Source organism: Astyanax mexicanus, chromosome 3, assembly GCF_023375975.1.
Source record: "Astyanax mexicanus isolate ESR-SI-001 chromosome 3, AstMex3_surface, whole genome shotgun sequence".
NCBI classification, from domain to species: Eukaryota; Metazoa; Chordata; class Actinopteri; order Characiformes; family Acestrorhamphidae; genus Astyanax; species Astyanax mexicanus.
Window position 1 is genome coordinate 60,503,875 of NC_064410.1, and position 25,650 is coordinate 60,529,524.

Below are 25,650 nucleotides of genomic sequence, written 5' to 3' on the forward strand. Positions count from 1 at the left end.
ACCGTTGCAACCCTACTCGAGACTTGCCTGTTTTGACTTGGGACTGTCATAACTTGGAATTTGTCTTAAGTGTTTTGACTTAGGACTTTACATGAGATTTGATTTTATTGACTTGATATATGCCTGTATTGACTTGAGACTTGATTGAAGTATCATAACTTGAGACTTTAGACTTGACTTTAGACTTTAGGTGTTTTAACTTGGGACTTGACTTTAGACTTAGGTGTACTAACTTTGGGCTTGACTTAAGACTTAGACTTAGGTGTTTTGACTTGGGACTTGACTTAAGACTTGAGTGTATTGACTTGGAATTTGAACTGTGACTTGAGTATATTGACTTGAGACTTGAGTTAAGTGTCATAACTTGGGACTTTACTTAAGACTTCAGTGTATTTACTTGGGACCTGACTTTAGATGTGCTGTATTGACATGGAATTAGAATTGTAACTTGAGTGTCATAATTTAAGACTTGCCTTTATTGACTTAGGACCTGACTTGATGCTTGAGTTTCATATCTTGGGACTTGACTTGAAACTTGAGTTTCCTGACTTGAATCTTGACTGTCATGACTTGAGATTTACTTGCTATTTGCAACTTTGTCCCAGAAATGGGATTAGGCCAACTTTTTCTTTTTGCACAGTGTTGCTCTCTGTTTTATTTACTTGGTAATTAAATAACAAACATGTGTGCCACGGATGCTTGTTCAGGAAGAGCCTGTGATGATATACTCCAAATGTAGGATCAGGGTTCCTCGCCCTAGCCTTGGGCAAAACATGCATACACCACATGCAGCTCTGCAGAAATCACAGCCGGGCTGGAGGGATGTACGATAAGGACAGCTCCCTTCCTGTGGATCAGGGAACGGTTGAGGGAAATGGCCTCCTGATTTTTGTCTCCCATCGGCCGGTTCGTAGCCAGGCGTCCCCGGGGCCGGAGCTCTGGGTGAGGGGCATAGGCCACAGCTGTGCTCTGGAGGTCTCGGTATTTATAGCCTGTGTAAAAGCATGCTGAGTCCCTGGTGGTCTGGACTGTGTTTTGTCGGGCTGCTGTGTTGCCTGTTTGACGTGCAGTCGGGGGCTGGGAGGCTGTTATTGTTACCTGTTACTGTGCGGGTAAGAGCTGCCGAGCTGCTGATCTGCTGTGGGTGAACCGCACAGCGCTAAAACTCTGCTTCCTGGACAAGAACGCGAACAAAACAAGCCGGGTATGTTTTTCTACCATCATTAATGCAATGATGTCACCATATAAACATCCTCCCGCTTCCAGTGAAACGTCTGGCTGGAATTTCAGACGAGCGACGCGTTCCCGCTCCTCGCACCTCTGACTTTAACATTCCTGTGAGATTTTCTGAGCGGGGTCTCGCACGCCCCGATGCTCCTGAACCAGAGTCACCCTCCCTCTCCAGAATCTGCTCTGATCAAAGGAATCGCAGAGATAAGTAATGAGAGGGTGTCTCAGGCGGGGTGCCATAACAGCTTGTGTATAGAACTGCATATTACCATCTTAGCATGAGGAGTTCCTTAGAAACACTTAAAAAAACAGAAAGATTTATTCCAACCACAAAGAATCCTGAGGCGAGAAAACAAAAAACTCTTTAGGGTGATTCTCTAAGGCGGGTGCCTTTCGAATCGTATATTTTTAATATATATAAAAAAAAACATGTACCTTTTTATTTTTGATCATTCATCTGTTGCCTGAGAAAGCCTTTAAGAAAATACATTTTCCCACTTTAGGTATGATCACAATTAGTTTTTTCTTTCATATTTTATGCAAAATGATGCGTTATCATTAAGATTTTAGTAGGCTTTTAAATTTTTTCGGACAGTCCTTTAAATTATACATACAGTTCAACAGATACTTACCTCATATTTCTTCTTATTATCTAAACAGTAATAAAAAAATCAGATCAAAACATATAATAAAATACAACACATTCAAAATATAACAGTTTTGACTGGACAGATTGTGATAGGGTTGAATGTGGCAGGGTTGAGCCTGACAGGGATTTATTGTGATTGGGTTAAGTGTGGCAGGGTTGAGCCTGGCGGGGGTTGATTGTGACTGGACTGATTGTGATCGGGTTGAGTGTGGCAGGGATGAATGTGACAGTGTTCAATGTGACAGGGGTTCAATGTGACAGTGTTCAATGTGACAGTGTTCAATGTGACAGTGTTCAATGTGACAGGGGTTCAATGTGACTGGGGTTCAATGAGACAGGGGTTCAATGTGACAGTGTTCAATGTGACAGTGTTCAATGTGACAGTGTTCAATGTGACAGTGTTCAATGTGACTGGGGGTTCAATGTGACAGGGGTTCAATGTGACTGGGGTTCAATGTGACTGGGGTTCAATGTGACTGGGGTTCAATGTGACAGTGTTCAATGAGACAGGGGTTCAATGTGACAGGGGTTCAATGTGACAGTGTTCAATGTGACAGTGTTCAATGTGACAGGGGTTCAATGTGACAGTGTTCAATGTGACAGGGGTTCAATGTGACAGGGGTTCAATGTGACTGGGGTTCAATGTGACTGGGGTTCAATGTGATTAAATGTTACCGGGTTGAGTGTGACGAGTTTGGATGTGATGTGGTCAAGTAAGACCAGGTTGGGTGGGGCCAGAGATGAGTGTGATGGGGCTGAGTGTGACGGGGATGAATATGACTGGGTTTGAGTATGCCGGGGATAATGGTGACGGGGGTTGAACTATCTAGCTAACCTCTCTCAGACATCAGGGTTTTTATCCTCAATATTCTAGTTATTCAATAAGACACAGCTGTATTGAATTGTCTGAGAATCTGCGTATCTATACTAGAGATTAGCATAGCAAGTAAGCTTCAGAACAAACACCACAGGGTAAAAATACTCATCCTGTATGAGTCCTGTAGTCATATAGTTTAGTGTGTGACTGATTTAAACATGTGTACTGTGTTCACTTAGTTTGCAAAGAAACTAAACTTTGTATTTGATAATTTTACAGATTAAACATAGCCCTTTAACAAATTCCTACACTTGATGATAACATTACGGTATAAAAAATGGAAAAAACCCAACTCTGGTACAAATTGTAATTCTCAGTTTATGGCATTCAGCTTTGTTTTGTAGTGGTGGTCCATGGACTCTTAAAGAGAGAGGAATTATTAGTTCCCTCAAACATTCTGTTTATAAACTTTTGTTGTCCTTCCTGCATTGTGTGTGTGTGTGTGTGTGTGCACTATAAACAGCACTGGGTCATTGTTTACAGGGTTGTTTGTGTGTGATGTTGGAGGAACACGGCGTGGTGAGTAATGCTGATTGGCTGCAGATGTATAGTAATCAGTAACTGCAGGAAATGTTTCTGGAATGCGGTCTGAACACGTAGTTCCAGAGCATGATGGGAAAGACTGTGAGTGTGTGAACAGTGTGAACAGTGCGTGGTGCTGATGGTGAGGAACTCTCTCTCGGGGACAGACGTTTATCTTATGAATCATTACTACATCAATCTGTTTGCTTCATCCCGCTGCGGTGGTATTTTTACAAAACGTACAAAACAAAACTCGCATCCAAAAACATTTTCGCTGGTTCGAATCCCGGTCGTGCAGCTTACCATCAGCTGCTAAAGCCACAAGGGAGCACAGTTGGCCTTGCTCTCTCTGGGTGGGTACAGTAGATGGCGCTCTCTCTTTCCCCTCATCACTCCTAGGGTGATGTGGATCAGCACAAGGCTGCATCTGTGAGCTGATGTATCAGAACCGAGTCGCTGTGCTTTTCCCCGAGTGTTAGCGCTGTGATGCTACTCTGCAAAAAGAGTTTAAAAAGAGGCGGAGTCTGACTTCACATGTGTCGGAGAAGGCATGTGCTAGTCTTCACCAGTCTTACACACTGCTTTTGGATAACTCTATGCTGCTTTACTCCTGCTGCAAAAATTCAAGCAGTTCAGTTTGGTGGTTTGATGGCTTGTGATCATCCATCTTCCTCTTGATTATATTCCAGAGGTTTCCAATTTGGCAAAATTAAAGAAACTCGTCATTTTTAAGTGGTCTCTTTTTTCCATAGCTGTATATTCTATATTTTTGTATATTTGTTTATGCACACAGTAAAAATTGCTGCTCTTTAGTTTTGTGGTAGATTTTTGTTCTTGCTCTTCATTTTTTTATTCTTGTTACACTTTTTATGTTGTTGCACTATTATTATTTTGTGATATATTTTCCAATGATACCTTAAAATATATAAATATGTATTTTTTTTAAGCACTGATGATGCCGAATTAATGAAGTTAATGAATTCAACTAAGAGCTTTATTGGAGGAAATAAACCAGTTAGTCTAGATCCATATTCCACACGCAACTTAATTTCAGCTTAACATATGATAATAATGTTTTAGAAATTAAATAATTTTGTCATATTGCAAAAAAGAATATTGTTATTGCAAAAATGTCCTGAAATATTGTGATATTAATTAAGGGCAATATTATTGCTCCGCTCTAGAGGAAAGGCTATTTCAGGCCCCCATCATCATCACTAGTTACCATCCTTTTGAGTTCTGCCCACCATACACACCAGGGGGGAAGTGGGCGGGGCATGTGCACCCAGGGGAGTTTTCCAGCTTTCTGGGAAAGTTGTTTTAAAACGTAAGATCAGTTTTGGGAACGTTCAAAAATGACGCCCCCCCCACCAAACCTCATCTCTCACTCCACCTCAGTGCCTCAACACTGTTGACTTTGTGCTGACTCTCAATCTCTGTGTTTCCTACACTCACACACACTCACACTCACATGCTTACACAGAGTGAGAGGGGGTTTTTGTATGATCCAGCTGTTATTCTGGTCTGTCTGTGGGCTATATTTAGCCGCTCAGCTGACCCCCCGCTGCTCTGTAGGGGGCGGGGCAGTTAAATGTTTGTTATGGGGGGAATTTCAGAGCCGGTCGTGGTTCACTAATGCATGCATTCCACGTTCTAGATAAACACACTTCCTTTGTTGATAGTGAACACATGTTTACCAGAACTGCAGTTTAGGACACTATAGAAATGAAACTGTGCTGCCATGGAAGAAGATTCCAGTGACAATCTGTTGCAGCTCTTGTGAATTCTGGGCAGTGCTAGGTAATAATGCTGATCACTAGGGGTGTGCGATACTGACCAAAAATGACATCTCGCTAATTTCTGTCTTTTTGTCGATAACGACAAGAAACTATATTTTGCATTATAAAAAAGGTGTTTGTCACACCTTCTATTATTTTATTCCCTCTGCACCAGTGTCCACCAGTGATCTAGTAGTTATAGTAGTAGTACACGTAGTTGAAAAAGTAGTAGTAGTGATCCTAAAGTTTCTGTAGTAGTAGTAGTAGTAGTGATACTACAGTGATCTGTATTAGTGGTAGTAGTAGTGATCCTACAGTGATCTGTAGTAGTAGTAGTAGTAGTAGTAGTAGTAGCAGTGATCTATAGTAGTGATCCTACAGTGATATGTAGTAGTAGTAGTAGTAGCAGCAGTGATCTATTGTAATGATCCAACAGTGATCTGTAGTAGTAGTTGTAGTAGTAGCAGTGATCTATTGTAGTGGTCCTACAGTGATCTGTGGTAGTGATCCTACAGTGATCTGTGGTACTACCACATATCCTACAGTGATATGTGGTAGTGATCCTACAGTGATCTGTAGTAGTGATTCTACAGTGATCTGTGGTAGTGATCCTACAGTGATCTGTGGTAGTGATCCTACAGTGATCTGTGGTAATGATCCTACAGTGATCTGTAGTAGTGATCCTACAGTGATCTGTAGTTGTGATCCTACAGTGATCTGTGGTAGTGATCCTACAGTGATCTGTGGTACTACCACATATCCTACAGTGATATGTGGTAGTGATCCTACAGTGATCTGTAGTTGTGATCCTACAGTGATCTGTGGTAGTGATCCTACAGTGATCTGTAGTAGTGATCCTACAGTGATCTGTGGTAGTGATCCTACAGTGATCTGTGGTAGTGATCCTATAGTGATCTGTAGTAGTGATCCTACAGTGATCTGTAGTAGTGATCCTACAGTGATCTGTGGTAGTGATCCTACAGTGATCTGTGGTAGTGATCCTATAGTGATCTGTAGTAGTGATCCTACAGTGATCTGTGGTAGTGATCCTACAGTGATCTGTGGTAGTGATCCTACAGTGATCTGTGGTAATGATCCTACAGTGATCTGTAGTAGTGATCCTACAGTGATCTGTAGTAGTGATCCTATAGTGATCTGTAGTAGTGATCCTACAGTGATCTGTAGTAGTAGTGATCATACCAGTGATATGTAGTGTTAGTAGTAGTAGTAGTAGTAGTAGTAGTAGTACTGATCCTACAGTGATCTGTAGTAGTAGTAGTAGATGTGATCCTACCAGTGATCTGTAGTTGTAGTAATAGTAGTAGTAGTAGTAGTAGTAATTGTAGCAGTAATAGTGATCCTAACCAGTGATCTTCTGGCATCAGCCGAGTATTTGCTTTGGTTCTGTCCGTCAGTCGTGTTTCTGTTTATTCTGTTTATGATTTTTTTTTTGTATTTATGACTGTGATGTTACTGGTCTTGGTACAGTATCTTCAGGTATCTTAAAGATGAGCTCTTGAGACGGGAGCAGTGTGTGGATGAGCAGTGTCCTGTTGGAACTTTGCACCGAAGTTCCTGTAATTAAGACAAAAGGTGATTTTTACCATAACATCATGCACTTTGACCGTAACATCTGGGGACTGAACACAGTGCCTCGAAAGATGGATTTACTTGTTTTTAACATTTATAATGAAAATCTTTCACAAAATATGTTGTTTGTTTCTAAAATTAAATACAAATATCTCAATATTGCATCATGTTCTAGTGTTTTCTTCAGTCCCTCATTCAACCCTGTAATACTTCAGTTCCTCTCCGCCTGTCAAAATAATGGTGTGGTCTTTCTGAGTAATCTTTTTTAGGAAATGACTAAAACCCCCACGGTCTAAATAGCTGCTTCTGTTACATTTTAGTTTCAGATCAGACTTGTAAACTCACTGTTCCTCCTAAAAGTACAGAAATATCTAGTATAAAAAGTCCCTTTTTGTTCGATATATAAACAACTTTGTAACATTTTTAAAAACATGAAGTGGTTCTACATGTCTGGAGTATTTCCACTACACTGTTAAAAATAAAGGTGCATCAAAGTACTGATATAATCAAAATATTATAGCATCATTTTTAAAGGCATTTTCACTATATACTATATAACTCTGAAAAAAAATTAAGAGACCACTTAAAAACAATGAGTTTCTTTTATTTTACCAAATAGAAAACCTCTGGAATATAATCAAGAGGAAGATGGATGATCACAAGCCATCAAACCAAACTGAACTGCTTGAATTTTTGCACCAGGAGTAAAGCAGCATAAAGTTATCCAAAAGCAGTGTGTAAGACTGGTGGAGGAGAACATGATGCCAAGATGCATGAAAACTGAGATTAAAAAACAAATATTGAAACGGATTCAGAAACTGAGGTGGCCTTTTAACTTTTTGCAGAGCTGTATGTATTAAAATACAAGAATAATATAAGCAAAATTACAGGCAAAAAGGGGGAGAGAGTGAAAAAAAATACAAAAAATGGGAAAAAAAGACAAAAAACAGAACAAAAAAAGAGATGAATATTAAGGAACAACGACAAAGAAATCAAAACAGCTCTGAAAAAGTATAGTATATATTTATATTTTGTATAGTACATACTGTATAGTATCAAACGTATCTTTCTCTCTTGGGTGTTAAATATTCTGCACTTTTATTACAGGGGTAGATTTTTTTTGTTACATTACATTATATTTATGGTATATTATATTTGTTATGTACAATGTATATTTATTTAATTAAAGTAATTTATTATTTTAAAAATAATAAACTTTTTCACTGTTTTGACATCAGCAAAAATGTGGTTGATTACTGCAAAAGTATCCTGAAATATTTAAATATTATTTTAGGGCAATATCGCCCACTCCTGATCACTAGTATGTGTATGATGTCTGTAGATTATTGTAATCTTGAGTTATAAAGCTCAAAATGCCAGCATGTCGAACCCAAGCATTAATATTAATGTTAATAAATAGTGTTGATGTCTGTTTGGTGCATCCCTACTTTTTACATTGACTTTAATTTAAGTTGAAAAATTGACATTTTGGAGAAATTCCTTTTTTTTGTGCATTCAGTGATGAAATTCAGTGTTTTTAACATTTGTAAAAAAAAAAATCCTTACTAGAAATGATGTGCATCCCTAGTGCATAGTTTATTTAAGCTGGTGCAACTGATATAGGTGGATGGACAGCATTGGTGTAATAACAGTGTAATAACAGTGTAATAACAGTGTAATAACAGTGTAATAAATATTTAAGCCTGTGTGTGCTTCAGAGGGGCCAGAGCGTGGAGGATAGTCTCTGATCCGGCAGGCTGAGCTTCACTGGAGCTTGTTTTCCATATCTCTGAATGGGCTCTTCATTGGAGAGGCCCTCATCCATAAATATATCTGTCCACCATTGTTCAGCTGGGTTTATCAGAACAGGAGAAGATTACAGTTTCCACAGCAACTGCATCTGATTACACACAAACAGCTCGCCTCTTTACCAACCCTGTTTAAATACTGATTTACTGACCGAGCAGAGGAGCAGCTTCAGAACATCACGGCTGGAGGCGAGATGTGGAGCGTTATGAAGTACTCGGTGCTACAACTGTTAAACCAGGGGTGTCCAAACTTTTTTCGTTGGTGAGCCAGAAGGAGAAATATATTTGAAGTCACGGGCCACAGACTCTGTAATAAAACAAATAATGAAATATACCACTTTAAATAATACTTTTTCCTGATTACTTTCATTTACACACCTTTTTTTCCTAGAATTACTATCTGTATCTATATTTGGCAGTGTTGTGTAAACTAAGATTTTTCTAATTGATGTTTAATTTCATGATGTCTCTTAATATTAAACTCCTTAATTACGGCAACTTTTAGACTCTTTTGCCCTTTTTCTGCGCTAGAAATGCGCACTCTCTCCACTTTAAGACTCTTTGGCCCGTTTTTTTTTTTGCGCTAGAAATGCGCGCACTCTCCGCTTTTAGACTCTTTGGCCCGTTTTTTTTTTTTTCGCTAGAAATGCCACTCTCCGCTTTTAGACTCTTTGGCCCGTTTTTTTTTTTTTTTGCGCTAGAAATGCGCACTCTCTCCGCTTTTAGACTCTTTGGCCCGTTTTTTTTTTTTTTGCGCTAGAAATGCGCACTCTCTCCGCTTTTAGACTCTTTGGCCCGTTTTTTTTTTTTTGCGCTAGAAATGCGCACTCTCTCCGCTTTTAGACTCTTAGGTTCGTTTTTTTGGTGCTAGAAATGCGCACTCTCTCCGCTTTTAGACTCTTTGGCCCGTTTTTGACACCTAGCGTTCAAACTTTGAATCTCACATTATAAAAACCTGCTTAACAGCGGGCCAACTTTCATTCTATTTCTAAAATACCTCGCTGGCCGCTCCAAAAAAAGAAAATGGGCCGCGGCTGGCCCGCGGGCCGTAGTTTGGACACCCTTGTGTTCAACTTTCTGTTAGAATGATTAGAAGAGAAATAGTCTCCAGTTGGAACATTTTAACAAAACAGGCTCAGATTTGAGGACTAGCAATTTGATTATGAATCGATTATGAGTCTACAATGCGATTATCGTTTAATCTGGATGCATCTTTTTTAATATACAGTATTTATTTTCTTTTTTGCATGACTGGTTGATACTTCTATGTTCTTCTAATATTTGTAGACACAGTCTGCAGTCTGCCTAGGTGGTGCTTTTTTTTCTCAAAACATTTAATATCATTGAAAAGTTACTTTATTTCAGTAATTCAGTTCAAAATGTGAAACTCATATTTTATATACAGTACCGTGCAAAAATTTTAGGCACCGAAGCAAATAACACCTGAAAAAAGCCCCACATATGATTTAAACAGATGCACATAAACATGAATACAGTAAAACGTAACCAGGAATTCTCATTTTAACTAAAACTTTTTATATTATATTTAACTATAGAATAAAGTGTAGAGATATCAGATTTCTCCTGGATGATTTCCTTCAGCCAGCATGTGTGTATATATATCATAAATCATAAATGTGATTTACCACATTTACCAGTAATTTACCAAACCAGGTGTTGATTAATATGAAGAGAACTAGAAATAACTCTATTAAACTCAGATGATGAGGAGAGATTAGGAGAAATTCCACAGAGTGATCTATTTTAAGCGTTTATTCTTGATGATTATGAAGCTCACAGCCAATGAAAACCCAAAAATCAGACCAATTGGTGCTTTTGGCAGTGTGGGCAGTGTACCAAGTCCTGCTGGAAAATGAAATCTGCATCTCCATAAAAGTTGTCAACAGAGGGAAGCATGAAGTTGCTGTAGTTTTACTTTCATTTCTGTTAAAATCTCTTATATTTCTCTCTCTTTGTTTCAGACTCATCATGACCTAGTGATCTTCCACAGCATCAAACAGCTGGATCTGGAACGTCTGTGCTGTTTCTGAAACAGGTAATAATCACACCTGTTTTAATGGACTAATAGAGATGTATCAAACTGTAACCTTTTATAGGTGTTCAATAAATATACCACTTTTTTCCCCCATTGCATAAATGGAATAGCCTAAATGATTATTTAGCCCATTTCCTTTTAAAAGAAAAGCGATTACAAAATAACTATTATTAAAAATAGTTATGTATGACTTCTAAAAAAGTATTTTAAAAAGTTTGATTACTTAAAAAATTTTATTATTTTATATTAAAACAGTATTTAAAATTGTATATTATATTATGTTATATTATATTAAGTCTTATATTTAAACAGTTTTGATTATTTAAGCCTTTTAAAAAAGTATGTAAAAATTATATTATATTATATTATTTAAACAGTTTTGATTATTTAAGCCTTTTAAAAAAGTATGTAAAAATTATATTATATTATATTATTTAAACAGTTTTGATAATTTAAGCCTTTTAAAAGAAAAGCTATTACAAAACAACTATCTAAAAAAAAAAGGATTCAGCCCTGCCAAAAAAAAACATGCATCATCTATTTCTCCTTTTTTGAAATGAATCTTTTTTTAACTTGCATTAAAAAAATAAATTAGTCATTGTTTGGTGTATATATATATATATATATACATTATTTGGTGTTTTCTATTTTTTTAGTTATTTTTATATTTATATATATATTTTTTTTTTTTTTCAGCGGAGCAGTTTGGGTTGCCAGATATAGACTAGAGGTTCTGGATATTTAATCTAGAGTCATTGTAGAACCCCATTTTCCTGTTTTGAGGGAAACCCATAATGCCGTTTTGGGCTGAATGAGAACCGTCCTGATGTCAGGGTTACAGCGCCATCTGCTGGCCTTCATCACTCACTTATTCTATAGTGTAGGACTGTAGGGATATGTAAATATAGGTTTGTGATTTACTGTACTGGTTAGGCTTTAAATTAATGCTTTGATTAGTATTGGGTTTATTTTGTCCCACAAAATATATAAACAATATATGAAGAGAAATCAGACTTTATTATCAGAAAAAAAACCAGCTGAAGAATATAAACAATAGACCTTCCTCTAATAAACTAAATATATTAAATACTGTAGTTCCATAAACACTATAAATGGACCTATACTACTGAATGTTTAAGTATTTAAGTATTCAGAAATATATATCTTACTTGTGCAATAGAGCTTAATGAAATAAGTTTAACATCAATTTACAATATGTTATTATTGAAGCATTACAGAGGCATTACAGTATTAAAATCGGCCACAATTCCCTTCTTTTTAATTCTGTTCAGCACGGATTAAAAGGATCCTTCAATCTACAGAATTAAAATATTTAAAACAGTTAAAGTTACTGCTTGTGAAGTTTATTTTTACCTCGTATACAGAGTTTTATAATTTGAGCTGAATAAATGATTCTGTACTCAGAATTTAGAACTTTTCTCTGAGCTGTGGATTGATTGCATAAATCCATTACTTTCTTTTTCTCTGAGTGAATAATTGCAAAAGCTTTGGCTGTTTGCAATTGTTTTTCTATTTTACTTGGATAAATACACTCATACGGTGACAAACAGCAGCAGGAGCTCCTCAGATAAAGTGCTATTCTAATTTCCCTACAGGCAGAACAGAACGAGACGAGCATTTGACTCCACAGAGCTGAGCTACCATTACTCCAGTGTGTTAGCTTGTTATGCTAACTGGCTAGTGTAAGTTAGTGAGCTGTGTCTGCTTCTTTGGAGGTGCTGTTCAACACAATGCTCCGCAGCGCCTATGGTGGTATATGACGGTATATGAAAAATGCATACTGGTTTTACTTTCATCCAGTATACCACCCAGCACTAGTTAGCGGGTAAATATATAAATATATGGGAGAATCACAGTGTTTGGGGGAGAGGTGAGATGTTTGCTCTTAGTATTTTTGAAAGAAACTAGGTGACCCAGTACTTTTCCTATATATATGTTTCAGGGCATAAATCCATTACTTTCTTTTTCTCTGAGTGAATAATTGCAAAAGCTTTGGCTGTTTGCTGTTGTTTTTCTATTTTACTCAGATAAATAGACTCATACAGTGAGGAACAGCAGCAGGAGCTCCTCAGATAAAGTGCTATTCTAATTAGAAGTGCTATTCTAACTATTCTCTTAGTCATTTTTTTTGGTACTGGGATGTAAAATAATTACTCCAGCAGTTTGTACTGCAGAGTTTGCCCCTCCCACACTGAGTTAGCCACTCTGGGGCAGCTGTGGGCAGCGTAGCTTCAAAGAGTCGTGACCTACAGGGTTCTGCCTCTGCGTTTCCCACGTTTCCTCCTCCCCGTGAAGAACGAGAGCTGGGGGGCTGGTGGTGTTTGGGGTTTCCCTGTGTGAAGGAGAGGAACAGCACAGTGTTTAATGATCCCTATTACACAGTGCACTATTTTACTCTGTTTAAAGTCAAAAATATACAGTACAGGCCAAAAGTTTGGACACACCTTCCCTTTTTTATAATGAGTTTTCTTTATTTTCATGACTATTTACATTGTAGATTCTCACTGAAGCATCAAAACTATGAATGAACACATGTGGAGTTTTATGTACTTCACAAAAAAAGGTGAAATAACTAAAAAAAATGTTTTATATTCTAGTTTCTTCAAACAGCCACCCTTTGCTCTGATTACTGCTTTGCACACTCTTGGCATCATTCTCTCAACGAGCTTCAGGAGGTGGCCACCTGAAATTACAATTTTTCCAACAGTCTTGAAGGAAGGAGTTCCCAGAGGTGTTTATTAGCACTTGTTGCCCCTTTTTTCTGTTGAAGTCGTTCGGTTGATGATTTACTTCTATGTTTTGGGTCGTTGTTCTGTTGCATCATCCATCCTCTGTTGAGCTTCAGTTGGAGGACAGATGGTCTTACGTTTTTCTGCAAAATGTCTTGGTAAACTTGGGAATTCATTTTTCCGTTGATGACGGCAATCCATCCAGACCCTGAGGCAGCAAAGCAGCACCAAACCATGATGCTCCCTCCACCATGTTTCACAGTTGGGATGAGGTTTTGATGATGGTGTGCTGTGTCTTTTTTTTTTCTCCACACATAGCGTTGTGTTTTCCTTCCAAACTACTCAATTTTGGTTTCATCTGTCCACAGTATATTGAGCCAGCAGTGCTGTAGTGGAACATCCAGGTGCTCTTTTACAAACTTCAAACATGCCTTAATGCTTTTTGGACAGTTGTGGTCTTCTCCACATGAACTCCATTCTTGTTTAATGTTTTCCTTATTGTAGATTTGTAGATTTCTCAAAAAAAATGTTAGCATGTGCCAGAGATTTCTGTAAGTCTTCAGCTGACACTCTAGGATTCTTCCTCACCTCATTGATCATTCTGCGCTGTGCTCTTGCAGTCATCTTTACAGGACTTTACCATGCCTAGGGAGAGTAGCTTCAGCAACAGTGCTAAACTTTCTCCATTTGTAGACCATCTGTCTTGTAGTCCGTGGGCACATGAACATCAAGGCTTTTAGAGATACTTTTGTAACCCTTTTTTTCCAGCTTCATGCAAGTCAACAATGCTTGAACGTAAGTCTTCTGAGAGCTTGATCTTTTGTGCGAGGCATGATTCACATCAAGTATCATGCTTCTTAAGAACAGCAAACTCAAAACAGGTGTGTGTGTGTGTGTTTTTTTTTTATAGAGCAGGGCAGATTTAACCAACACATCATCACAATCAAATCACATCCTGACTCCAGTTAGCTCTTAGAAAAATCGTTAACCAAAGGGGTTCATATACTTTTTCCTCCCTCACTGTGAATGTTAACATGTGTTCAATAAAATCATGCAAACATATATAATTGTTTGTGTGGTTTTAGTTTAAGCAGACTGTGTTTGTCTATTGTTGTGACTTAGATGAAGATCAGAACTCTGAAGAATTTAATGCAGAACCAATTTATGCAGAAATCCAAGTAATCACATACTTTTTGCAACTAATAATCTTCATTAATTGTAATTAATGTAAGAGGTTAAAAAAAATCGTGATACTGAGATCATATCACCCAGCTCTGCTCTGAGAGCTTACTCCTAATCTCTCACATCAGCCCAATCCATCATCCAGATCCCAGTGCTGCCAGTTTCCGCAGAGAAAAACAGGCGGGCGATATAAAGATCATCACGTCTGAAGTATTGACTGCGCTACCAAGGCCGTCATAGATCTTGGTCAGGGGCGGATAAGCCGGCTTCTGGTGGTGCCAAAGCCCGGTCTCCCTGTCTTTAGCTTGGCAGGAAGGAGAGCTCTGCCCAGATGAAGGATAAATTCTGACAGGAATAAAGTACAGCCACGGATGCAGCTCCCGCCGACACGTCCGTCTCATCCCGACAGAGCAGCGCTCTGATTTCCAGCGCTTAATCCAGCGAGGTGAGGGGCGGCTTCTGTTTCACAGCCCACGTCAGGCTGGACGTCCTCCTCGCCTCAGTTCAGTTACACCATAATCCCAGGAGCTCAAACCATGCCAACCTGAACGCCACCATCTGAGGAGAAATCCAAAGGCCCGATTGGGTTCTGACTGGTTTTGAGTGGTTCTGGAGTTGTTGTTGCTGCTGGCAGGCTGTGGAATTTTTCTTGCCGCTTTGGCGAGTCGGTGAATTCACTATCAATTATTTGGTTGAGGTCTGAAAATTCGTATTTTTTGGGTTTTATATTAAGAAGTGTTTGGGTGTCACTTATCATAATTATATATTTAATAATACTTAGTGCTGGGAAGTATACCGGAGGGGAAATTAAAACCACTATGCCTTTTTCACATACTTCCATACCGCTAGGGGGAGCTGCAGAGCACCGCATAGAACAGCACCACCAAAGAAGCAGATACGGCTCGCTAGGTAACACTAACCAGTTAGCATAACAAGCGAACACAGTGGAGAATTAGTAGCTCAGCTCTGTCGAACCAAACGTTCGTCTCACTCTGTACTGCCTGGAGAAAAATGAGAACAACATCTAAGAACTTTATCTGAGGAGCTCCTGCTGCTGTTCCTCCCTGTATGAGTGTTTTTCTCCAAATAAAATAGAAAAACAACAGCAAACAGCTATTATTCACTAAGAAAATCCTGCAAATTGAAGGCTAATTTTAATGCACACTGAACTGAATGTATTTGTTAACTAGTGAATAAAGGGAATTGTGGCTTATTTGGCTTTAAAAACAACATATCATAAATTGATATTAAACTTGTCTCACTTGTGCAATATAGCTTTTTAAAAATATATTTCTGAATACTAAAACATTGAGTAATTTAGGACCATTTATAGTGTTTATGGAACTATTTATCTAAAATATTTAGTTTTGTAAAGGAAATTGTGTTAAAGTTGTTGGTGTATCTCGTTTTGAGGTCTGTTGTTTATATTCTTCAGCTGTTTTTCTGATAATAAAGTCTAATTACTAAATATATTGTATGATTTTGTGGGACAAAGTGAAAACCAATAGTAATCAAAGCCTTGATTTAAGTTAATTGCCTTAGAGTTTTATGTTATATGTAGTATTAACAGAAGAGTAAGTCACAAACCTGTACTAAAAGCCCAGTCATGCAAAAAATGATTAATAAATAATAATAAAATTACAGTGATATACATTTTTGGTCATACTGCCCAGAATTAATAATATTACTGTATTTTGTCACCCTTCATTTTTTCAGCTCCACTGATCATGTTGGACGCTTTGTACAGTTGCGATTGAATTTATTCAACCCCCAAAGCCAATTAGGTTTATTAGCAAAATGTGCAAACGTTCAACTGGTTGCAATAAACCAATTAAAAAAGAATGATTAATTTAAATAGCACAGCACAAATACTATAACAAATAAAACTAATTAAACAATTTCAACATGGCGTTCATCGTACAAGAGCAGCGTAGCCAGTCACCAGCAGTACTGATCAATCTTTAGCCTAGTCCCATTTCTCTTTTGTAGCCCTACCCCTTGTTTTTGAGTTTAACCCTTCTCCTTCTAACAGAGTTAACCACAATAGAAAGGGGTGAAATCCTCACTGTAAGAATTGGGAAAACCACCACTATGATAAGTAGATCGCTGGTTCGAATCCCACTCATGCAGCTTGACTTCAGCTGCCGGAGCCCTGAGAGAGCACAATTGGCCTTGCTCTCTCTGGGTGGGTAGATGGCGCTCTTTCCCCTCATCACTTCTAAAAAAAAAAAGAATTGCCAAAACTATTAAAGCACCTGATACAGATATAGCATTATAGCAATAGAGCTCAAAAGTTCAGCAACCTAACTGCTGCTGGTTACCTAGTTAACTTTAGGGCACATTTTATCGTATGTCTTAAGAAAGAGGGCAGGGGCTTCAGCAATAAACAATTATTAACTCCTCTATGTTGGGGAGCTAAAATGAGCTTTTATTAGCGTTTAATTTATTTCATGTTTCTATTCCACCTGGGTCAATTGAAAAAAAAAACCCTGATTGATTGATCTGATTGATTGCTTCCAAACCATCACTGATCATCAGTAAATTTTACATTTCATTTGTAAATCAAGGGATCAGAGTCTGGAGGAAGAGTGGAGAGACACACAGTCCAAACTGCTCGAGGTGTAGTGTGAAGTTTCCACCAATCAGTGATGGTTTAGATAAAGAGACATGTCATCTGCTGGTGTTGATCCACTGTGTTTTATTATCAAGTCTAAAGTCAGTGCAGTTTTGTTTTCTCACAAAATCTTACAGCACTTCCTGCTTCCCTCTGCTACTGACAACTTTTATAAAGATGCAGATTTCATTTTCAGGCAGGACTTGGCGCACTGCCCACACTGCCCACAATGCGTACCAAAAGTACCAATGGTCTTATTTTTGGGTTTTCATTGGCTGTAAGCCATAATCATCAACAATGAAAAAAAAAAGAAATAAGTGCTAGTGATATTCTAGCGCTACTCTTCTTTAGAGCATTTCAGAGCAGATTCCTCGGACATGTTGAACAAATGATAAATAAACCTCGACTCTGCTGAAGTGAGTCTCTGATTATGGATGTGTCGGTTGTGGCTCTTTGGAAAGCTGCAGAGCGTTTGTAGATATTTGTCATAAGCTGAGCTCACTGATCATAAATTCACGAAATAAATTCTGCTGAAGGACGGGGATGAGTGTGGTGCTGAATGACTTATGTTCAGTTTCTTTTCACATTGAAATTTCCTGGCACGCTCGGATCCGAACGAGCTGAACGCCGCGAGTCTGATGACCGAATGTGAATTTGAAACTTCCTTCAGAGGATCACGCAGCCAGTGGAAATAACTATTTGTTTTCTTGGTCGACGCAAGGTTAAATAAATCATTACAACTCCGCAACAACTCATTAACTCGGGTCACTCATTGAGCCAAAGCTCAAAGACAAAGAGTTTTATTCTTTCTGTTTGAGTGTAAAACTATTACCCTGAAGCATTACTTATCACCTAATTCATTTTCAGTGCTTCTCTCCGTCTCTAAAGTGAATTGGAACTGGATTTTTTACACATTGAACAGCAGTGCAGCTGAATTTAGCCTCTGTATTTAACCCATATGTGGAGGTAAACATGGTAAAGCACCCAGGGGGGCAGTTTCGGGTGGATTTCTTGCTCAAGGGCAACTCGACCATGAATTCTAATTTAGGTTGAAGCAATGTTACGTCCTTCTCTTGTGTTCTATGTGAAAATATTCAGTAAAACGAGTCGATCAGGAAAAGCACCATGTCTACATCAACCCGTGAATTACTGTAGTATTCATGCCCCAGCCCATCTCGGCTTGGGACCGCCCACAGAGAGCAGAGCTGAAGCTGGGCAGAGACACAGTCTTGTCAGATAGGAGCTAAATAACAGCGCTAGAAACAGCATGCAGTTCATTCCTGTGTTATTTGTGCGAATAACACATCAGTGCTCTATGCTTTACCCAGTAATTCAGAGCTAAGGAACAAATGGTTAGAATTAGTCTATGGAGGAACACCACCAGCCAAGTACAATTGAGATAGGTAGGTTTATGTTTAGAACAGTTCTGTTTACACTAGTTAAAAGTAAAAAATCACCCTGGGATTTGTTGTTCCAACTGCCTGGGCGGCTCTTCTGCGGCTCAGCCAACAAACCCCATAGTGGATTTTTACTTTCTGGACCTGGACTACCCACCTCTGTGTGTAACTATAGGTTTAAAAATATCTCCGGTGGGTTTAAAAATATCTCCGGTGTTTTACAGAGACTCTAAGACTAGATCAGTGTCTGAACTGTACTTAGCAGGGCATTATTACACATGTTGTAAAGTAACATATGACATTTTAAAGACATATGATGTTATTAGTGTAAAAATGTCTTGAGTTTAAAATGTTTTAACTGTTGTCTGTCTCTCTGCCTCCTGGTTTCGCAGTGCTGTTAGCCAATCAGAGGCAAAATATTTGCATGTATGAATATTCATGAGCAAGAGCCGAAATCCTTTCGTTTCTCCCCACCCACTCCTTCACAGGACTAAAGCAGCGTTGTACTGGAACCACAGAGCACAACTGGGCGGGTGTGATGCGGTCTTCTCCTTTCAGAGGGGATGAATCCGATTCCAGGTTATGTTCAGTCAGAGAGAGAGAGAAAGAGAAAGAGAGAGAGAGAGAGAGCACTCAGTCAGAAACTTTACTTCAACTACACACTCTGGTTTTACTATGGGTGAATGAGCCCTTCTGAAGTCTCCATTGCTCCACCAGCCGCTGTTCAGTTGTAGCCAAGAAAAAGTGCCAAAGAGTTGTGGCGGAATAAACTAACCAAAGAGTTGATAAGATGCGAAAGTGTGCAATTATAGCGGAATAAAAGAGTCAGAACACTTTATAAGTGGCAAGAGTGTGCAGTTGTAGCGCAGAAAACGAGCCAAAGAGTGGATAAGCGGCAAGAGTGTGCTGGCAGTAAAACTGAGCCGGATCCTCTTTTAGAGGCCGTACATGTGACGTAAGTACGTAAAGAAGCGTGAGTTTTTAAAAGCAATATATTAGGCTTAGCAGGGATGGTGGTTCCAGCACACTGGTACCATTTAACACCATATTTTATCATTTATCCACTCAGAAATGCTTCTGCTTTCAGTTTAGAAACAATATAATACAAACTGCCACTTTAATCTACAATGTAGAACATAAATTAGTTGAAATAAAGATAATGATATGATATGGGAGAATATGAATTTGTAAAGAGAGGATGGTGGATTGTGAAGATCTTGCTGTGAACATGTGAATAAAGTAGAGATCATATTTATAGACATTAGGTTGAGAAGAGGAGGGGTTATGTTACTTCTCTCAGGTTTGTGATTGGTTGTTTGTGGGTTTTGGAAATTTTAACTTGAACATATGTCTTATTCAACACCTTTACTTCCAGTTAAAGAGTAGGGGAAAGTTACTGGAACTGGAATTGCTTTCATTGGTACCTATCAGTACCAGACATATGCAAATATGATAGTTGTGTAATTTTACTGCTGTATCTCCTGCCTCCTCCTTCAGTACACACTCAGACACAGACTGGGCGGAGTCTGTTACTCACTGTTTGCAGACTTTCCCTGTTTTATTGCTGCAAGTTCATTACTTCTTTATTTCAGATTTTAGAGGCTTGTTCAGCTCAGAGGCTTCAGTATAGACTAAACCAGCGTTTCTCAACCTTTTTTCTGTCACGACACCCTTTAAATATATGCGAGGTGTCACGGCACCCCAGTTTACGGGGGGTGGGGGCGCAGTACTTCAGGTGAGAACGAGGGTTGTTGCTGGCGGAATATGAAATAAAATAGCGCGTGCATCGCGTGGGGGACAAAAACTTTACAGTGTTTCCCAATTTAGGGGCTGCATCCTTCAGAGGCTGTATTCGAAGACAGATTGCGTCACAGCTGCGCAGTAATACACCGCCTCTGTGGGTCGCATCCTTCAGAGTATGCTGCCTGTGAATTGGGACACACCGCGACACGAGCTGACTCTGCACGTGAGGCGCAATATTTTGACGGCACCCCCGATGAAGCCAGACGGCACCCCAGGGTGCCGCGGCACCCTGGTTGAGAAACACTGGACTAAACTGAAGCTCCTACTGATCCACATGCTCTGGGTTCTCTATATTCCCACTAATGTCTAGACTTTAAGGCTAAATGTTTGATGATATGGTGTTCAATAGTTAAATTAAAGCTCACCTTCCGCGAAAATCCGATTTTTCTTGTTTTTTGTGGAATACAGTAGGTCTCTCCGAGTTGAATGTGTACACCTGCACATTAAACTGTTTTGCAGCCCCCATTGTCTGCAGGAGGTAAGCAAAGAAATCCCCCCTCCCCCCCTCCGAAAAACGGGTGAATTTTGAATTATCTTTCTGCCTACGCTGGCAGAAACTCACAGACCAGCCCACCTTGGCTCGAGAAACTCCCAGAGGCGGAGCTGAAGCGACGCAACATCACCGCTCATCAGTTAGGAGGTGGGAGGCAGTGAGCGGCAGAGCGGTGGAGGGGCGTCGCAGTGCTCCTAGCCAATCAGAGGAGAGATATTTGCATGCTGTTTGCATGTATGAATATTCATGAGCAAAGCTGGAATCCGGTCATTTTGGACACACCCCTAAAACAGTCCATTAAAAAAGAGCTTTACAGAGACACCTGAGCACTTTTTTTTTTTTTACAAAAACGGCTCACATGTCATTCATTCATACTAGAGACCACAACTAGACATTTTAAAATGAAAGAAAAAACGACGGAAGGTGAGCTTTAACATCTTATCTTACTATACAATAGTCAAATTGCACTGTGCAAATGAATCAGCTTAACGTGACATTGACTTTGCATTACACAATTAGTTTTTTTTTATGGTCACCTTATGTAGCATTACTTATTTATCTTCAATTACATGCTATACAGTAGTGCTATGCGATGACATGATAACGGAATCAATAGAAAACTTTGATATAACTTGTTTCGGGGAATGTTTCTGACAGCCAATGGAAACAGCCAATGAGAATAGGTGTAGCACCACTCTGAACCAGTTATGTGGCTGGAATAGAGTTATGTTGGGTTAGGTTGACACCCATGCTTAGAGCCTGAACTAAAATACATAATTCTGCCAACTTAAACAGAGCACAAAATATATGATAGAATATTTACTTATATATCAATAGCAATTCTAGCCACTATGATCACAATTAAAGTTATAGGTAGAGTCCTAGTAAATGGGTGGGTTAATTAGCTCAGCTAAATTGGAGGAACATTTTGGTAAAAAAAAAAAAAAAAAAATCTGTTATAATCAAAGTAGAGAACTGTGTGGTTTGGGATTGACACATAGATCTGCACCAGTCAAAGTAGCTTTGTCGTATTTGGAAGCTTGCAAGTAAGTAAAGTATTTTGTTAAATGCATGTAAGTATTTAATTGGTAAGAGCCCCTTTTAAAGTGGTGCAGCAATACAAATAAATATTGAGGTTCAGCTTGATGGTATGAAGCCACTGGTGGAGGTTCCTGATGGGGGTCTGGGATTTCTTCATGCACACTTGCTTAGCTAACAGAATTAGCAGTGATGTTGCGTCAGTTCGAGTTTAAAAACATACTGTGGTTGATTTTATGCCTGAGAGGAAGCACATGTTAGCCTTTAGCCTCCCACAGCTGGAGGCGTTGGGTAATAAGGGAAGTCCTCGCTGGTGGGAGTGAGTGGGAATTAGCTGTGGTGAAACTGAGCAGAAAAGAAGAAAATACTAAGAGTGCACTTTTTTTATTAATAAAATGCAAATACAACCTCTATCTCCACTTCTTTACATGAAGGGAATCTGGCAGTTGTTCTTATATGGTGTCTAAATTGTATGATGGATGGACCAATAGAAATGGAGATGCCAGTTTTAATTTTTTTGGGAATTTTGCTTAAAAGTGATAAAATACTTTTTAATACAAAAAATACATTTTTAATTAAATATTCAAAGCACAAAGCATTTGTTACGAAGTTCAGTGCAGTTTTTATAGTGTTTTTTAAAACAAATATTTTTTATAGCAAATATAAATTATTTATTGTTTCTTCCTTATTATTATTATTATTATTATTATTATTATTATTATTATTATTATTGTGAAAATAGTATGCCTAAAATGTTGGTGCCAGACTACAATATATAAATATGACCTCAGTATAAAAAGATCCTTACACACAGTGTAAATAAACTCTATTATTTATTATTCTATCAATATGTAGTGCAGTGGTGTTCGTTTCCTCTAGCAGGTAATACTTCACTCGTTTTTCATTAAAAAAAATAAAATAAATCAAACTTTTTTAATGTTTGACTACTTTTATTATTTTTAAAAGACCAACATATAAAACAAAATAGTTTTACATTAAACATTAAAACAACATTGCGATTTTGTTTTAGTTTTAGTTTTTGCAGGGGGTGGTTGTTGCAAATATGTGAGATGAACCATTTTCATATTATATGTTAATTATAGTAATAAAGCTAAGCAGAAGAAGTTTTATACTGAAAAAAAAAAATACTTTTTTTCCTAGATCTTCAAACTTTAAAACATGCTGGAGTGTAATTAAAAGTGACTGTTTCTTACTCTTCTTAAAAATGTATTTATCTTGATCTTGACCCATGAAATATACAGTGCCTAAAAATATACAGTACTGTGCAAAAGTTTTAGGCACCAAAGCAAATTACACTAATCCATTTATCTCAGCAATATGAGTGTTTTTACCTAAAAAAAGTACCATATATGATTTAAACAGATGCAAATACATAAAACATACAGTAAAACCTAACAAGGAATAATCTTCGTTTTTAACTATAAGTATGTAACCAATTGTAGTTCCAGATTTCTGCTGGATGCTCCTCAGCCAGCATGTGTGTATATATATGTTCAGTTCCGTCAGCAGCTCACCTGATTTACCACATTTACCAGTAATTTACCAAACCAGGTGTTGATTAATATGAAGAGAACTAGAAATTAAACTCAGATGAGGAGGAGATATTAGGAGATTTTTTTTTTTTGCTTTTTGTAAAATTGTTAGTGTTAGTGTTTTACTGAGATAATAAACACTTACTGCACATATAAAAACTTTTTCTTTACTAAAATTCCCACAGGTGCCTAAAACTTTTGCACAATACTGTATATAAATAGGAATTTCCAAACATAGTTTCATAAAGGCAATTACCATTACCCTTCATTCATTCACAAAAAATAAAAAAAATAACAGTCCAGCAGTTTCCAGCTGTGTGTGTGTGTGTGTGTGTGTGTGTGTGTGTGTGTGTGTGTGTGTAATCCACATTCATGACTAGCCCTGCATGTTTGTGATCAGAGCTAAATGATTACTTCCCGCCTCCCGAGTCCAGACTGTAAGCGGCGGTAATGATTCCCAAACAATGCCGTATTTTCACTTCTCTTTTCCAGACCACGCTCTGAGGTTCCCACCGTCCGCCGGCTCCGCCCCCTGCTTGTTTCCAAGGATACCCTTGTTTCTCCCTCCCCTGAGGAAACATGGAGCCCCAGGGGAGTCTGGGAGCCGGGGAGGGACCGGGGGTCCTGGTTCCGAGCCCCAGGAGCGAAGCTGTGACCCACGACCTGGAGGAGCTGTCCCTGCAGCCCAGCCTGAGCCTTCCCCCCATCAGGGAGCGCAAGAACGGTGAGTCCTGCCGAGACCCTGCTGAGACCACCACACAACCACCCTGCGTTCACCATCACCACCATCCGTTAAACCCCAGCCCTGCTTCTGACACTGAGAAAATAAGCCCCTCCAGACGGGTAGAAATGTGTTTGTGGAGAGGGAAGTGGGGGAATTACGCTGGAATTGCAGCGTTGCAGACGCCAGCGTATAATCACGGCCTAAACGGCCCCTTTAGCTCCACTCCAGAGGTTCTTGGCTGGTTTCGGGGGTCCGCGACTGGTGAACTAATACACTGCAAAAAAATTTAACTCTCACCAACTTCAAATTTTGTAGTGACCCACTGCACGTATTATTTTTAAGTTGGTCTAATTTAAGTTCTGTGAGATGCCAATTTTCTTTAAAAAGGTCCAGTTAAAGAAAATAAGTTGAGTCAAATAAATGTTATCTGTGGAAAAAAAATAATTTGGACCTACATATCTACATATTTTGCGTTGTGCAGCTACATAAGTCACTTTGTCTTGTTAGTTGGCCTCGTTTAAGTTCCATGAAATGTGTTTTTTAAGTTCTGCTAAATATCCTTTAAGATCAACTAAAACAGTTAACTTTAGCACAACTATATATACTTTTTGTTAATTTAAGTTAAAAACTGAGAACTTATGACTATGAGGTATATGTCTTATTGTCAATCATATACAGGGGTCGGACAATGAAACTGAAATACCTGTCGTCATTTTAGTGTGGGAGGTTTCACGGCTAAATTGGAGCAGCCTGGTGTTCAATCTTCATTAATTGCACATTATTGCACCAGTAAGAGCAGTAAGAGTGTGAAGGTTCAATTAGCAGGGTAAGAGCACAGTTCTGCTCTAAATATTGCAATGCACACTATAACATTATGGGTGACATACCAGAGTTCAAAAGAGGACAAATTGTTGGTGCACGTCTTGCTGGAGCATCTGTGACCAAGACAGCAAGTCTTTGTGATGCATCAAGAGCCACGGTATCCAGGGTAATCCAGGCATACCACTAAGAAGGACCAACCACATCCAACAGGATTAACTGTGGACGCTGTAAGAGGAAGCTGTCTGAAAGGGATGTTTGGGTGCTAACCCGGATTGTATCCAATAAAAAACATAAAACCACGGCTGATCAAATCACGCAGAATTCAGTGTGCACCTCAACTCTCCTGTTTCCACCAGAACTGTCCGTCACCACAATCAATTATTGTGATCTAAAACCAGGTCTTTTAGTTTCATTGTCAACACAAAAACAACTAATAGCAACTTGCTCTTATAACCTACAACACTCAGAGCAGGCTATAGTTAACTATTATATAACACATAAAATATATAAACACCAAGAGAAGAAAGCAGCAGCAGCAGCCGGTGGGAAATGACTACACACTGATGGTGAGAGAGAGAGAGAGGTAGGAGGACATGCCCAATATGCAAATAGCATGACCAGCATCAGGTGAAAACCCCTGTATAATTTGCTTAGTAGACCCCGTTTAACTAAAGAGTCAAACTGAGCATGTGCAGTAGCGCAGAGTAGTTGGATTGGCCTCAACTAGAGTTCAACTACAATTTGTAGATTATTTAGTTAGAATT

General features: G+C 38.7%; 1 protein-coding gene across 2 annotated transcripts in view; it reads left to right on the top strand.

Moving 5' to 3' along the window:
• Positions 1-25,650, top strand: part of mrtfbb (myocardin related transcription factor Bb) — a 100,290-nt gene that overhangs the window by 16,837 nt on the left and 57,803 nt on the right. For both annotated transcript variants that reach the window (XM_049475947.1, XM_049475948.1), the window contains exons 2-3: positions 10,437-10,510; positions 23,833-24,064. In XM_049475947.1, coding sequence (XP_049331904.1) covers positions 23,920-24,064 — 145 coding nt within the window. In that variant the 5' untranslated portion in view covers positions 10,437-10,510; positions 23,833-23,919. The remainder of the gene's footprint in view (positions 1-10,436; positions 10,511-23,832; positions 24,065-25,650) is intronic.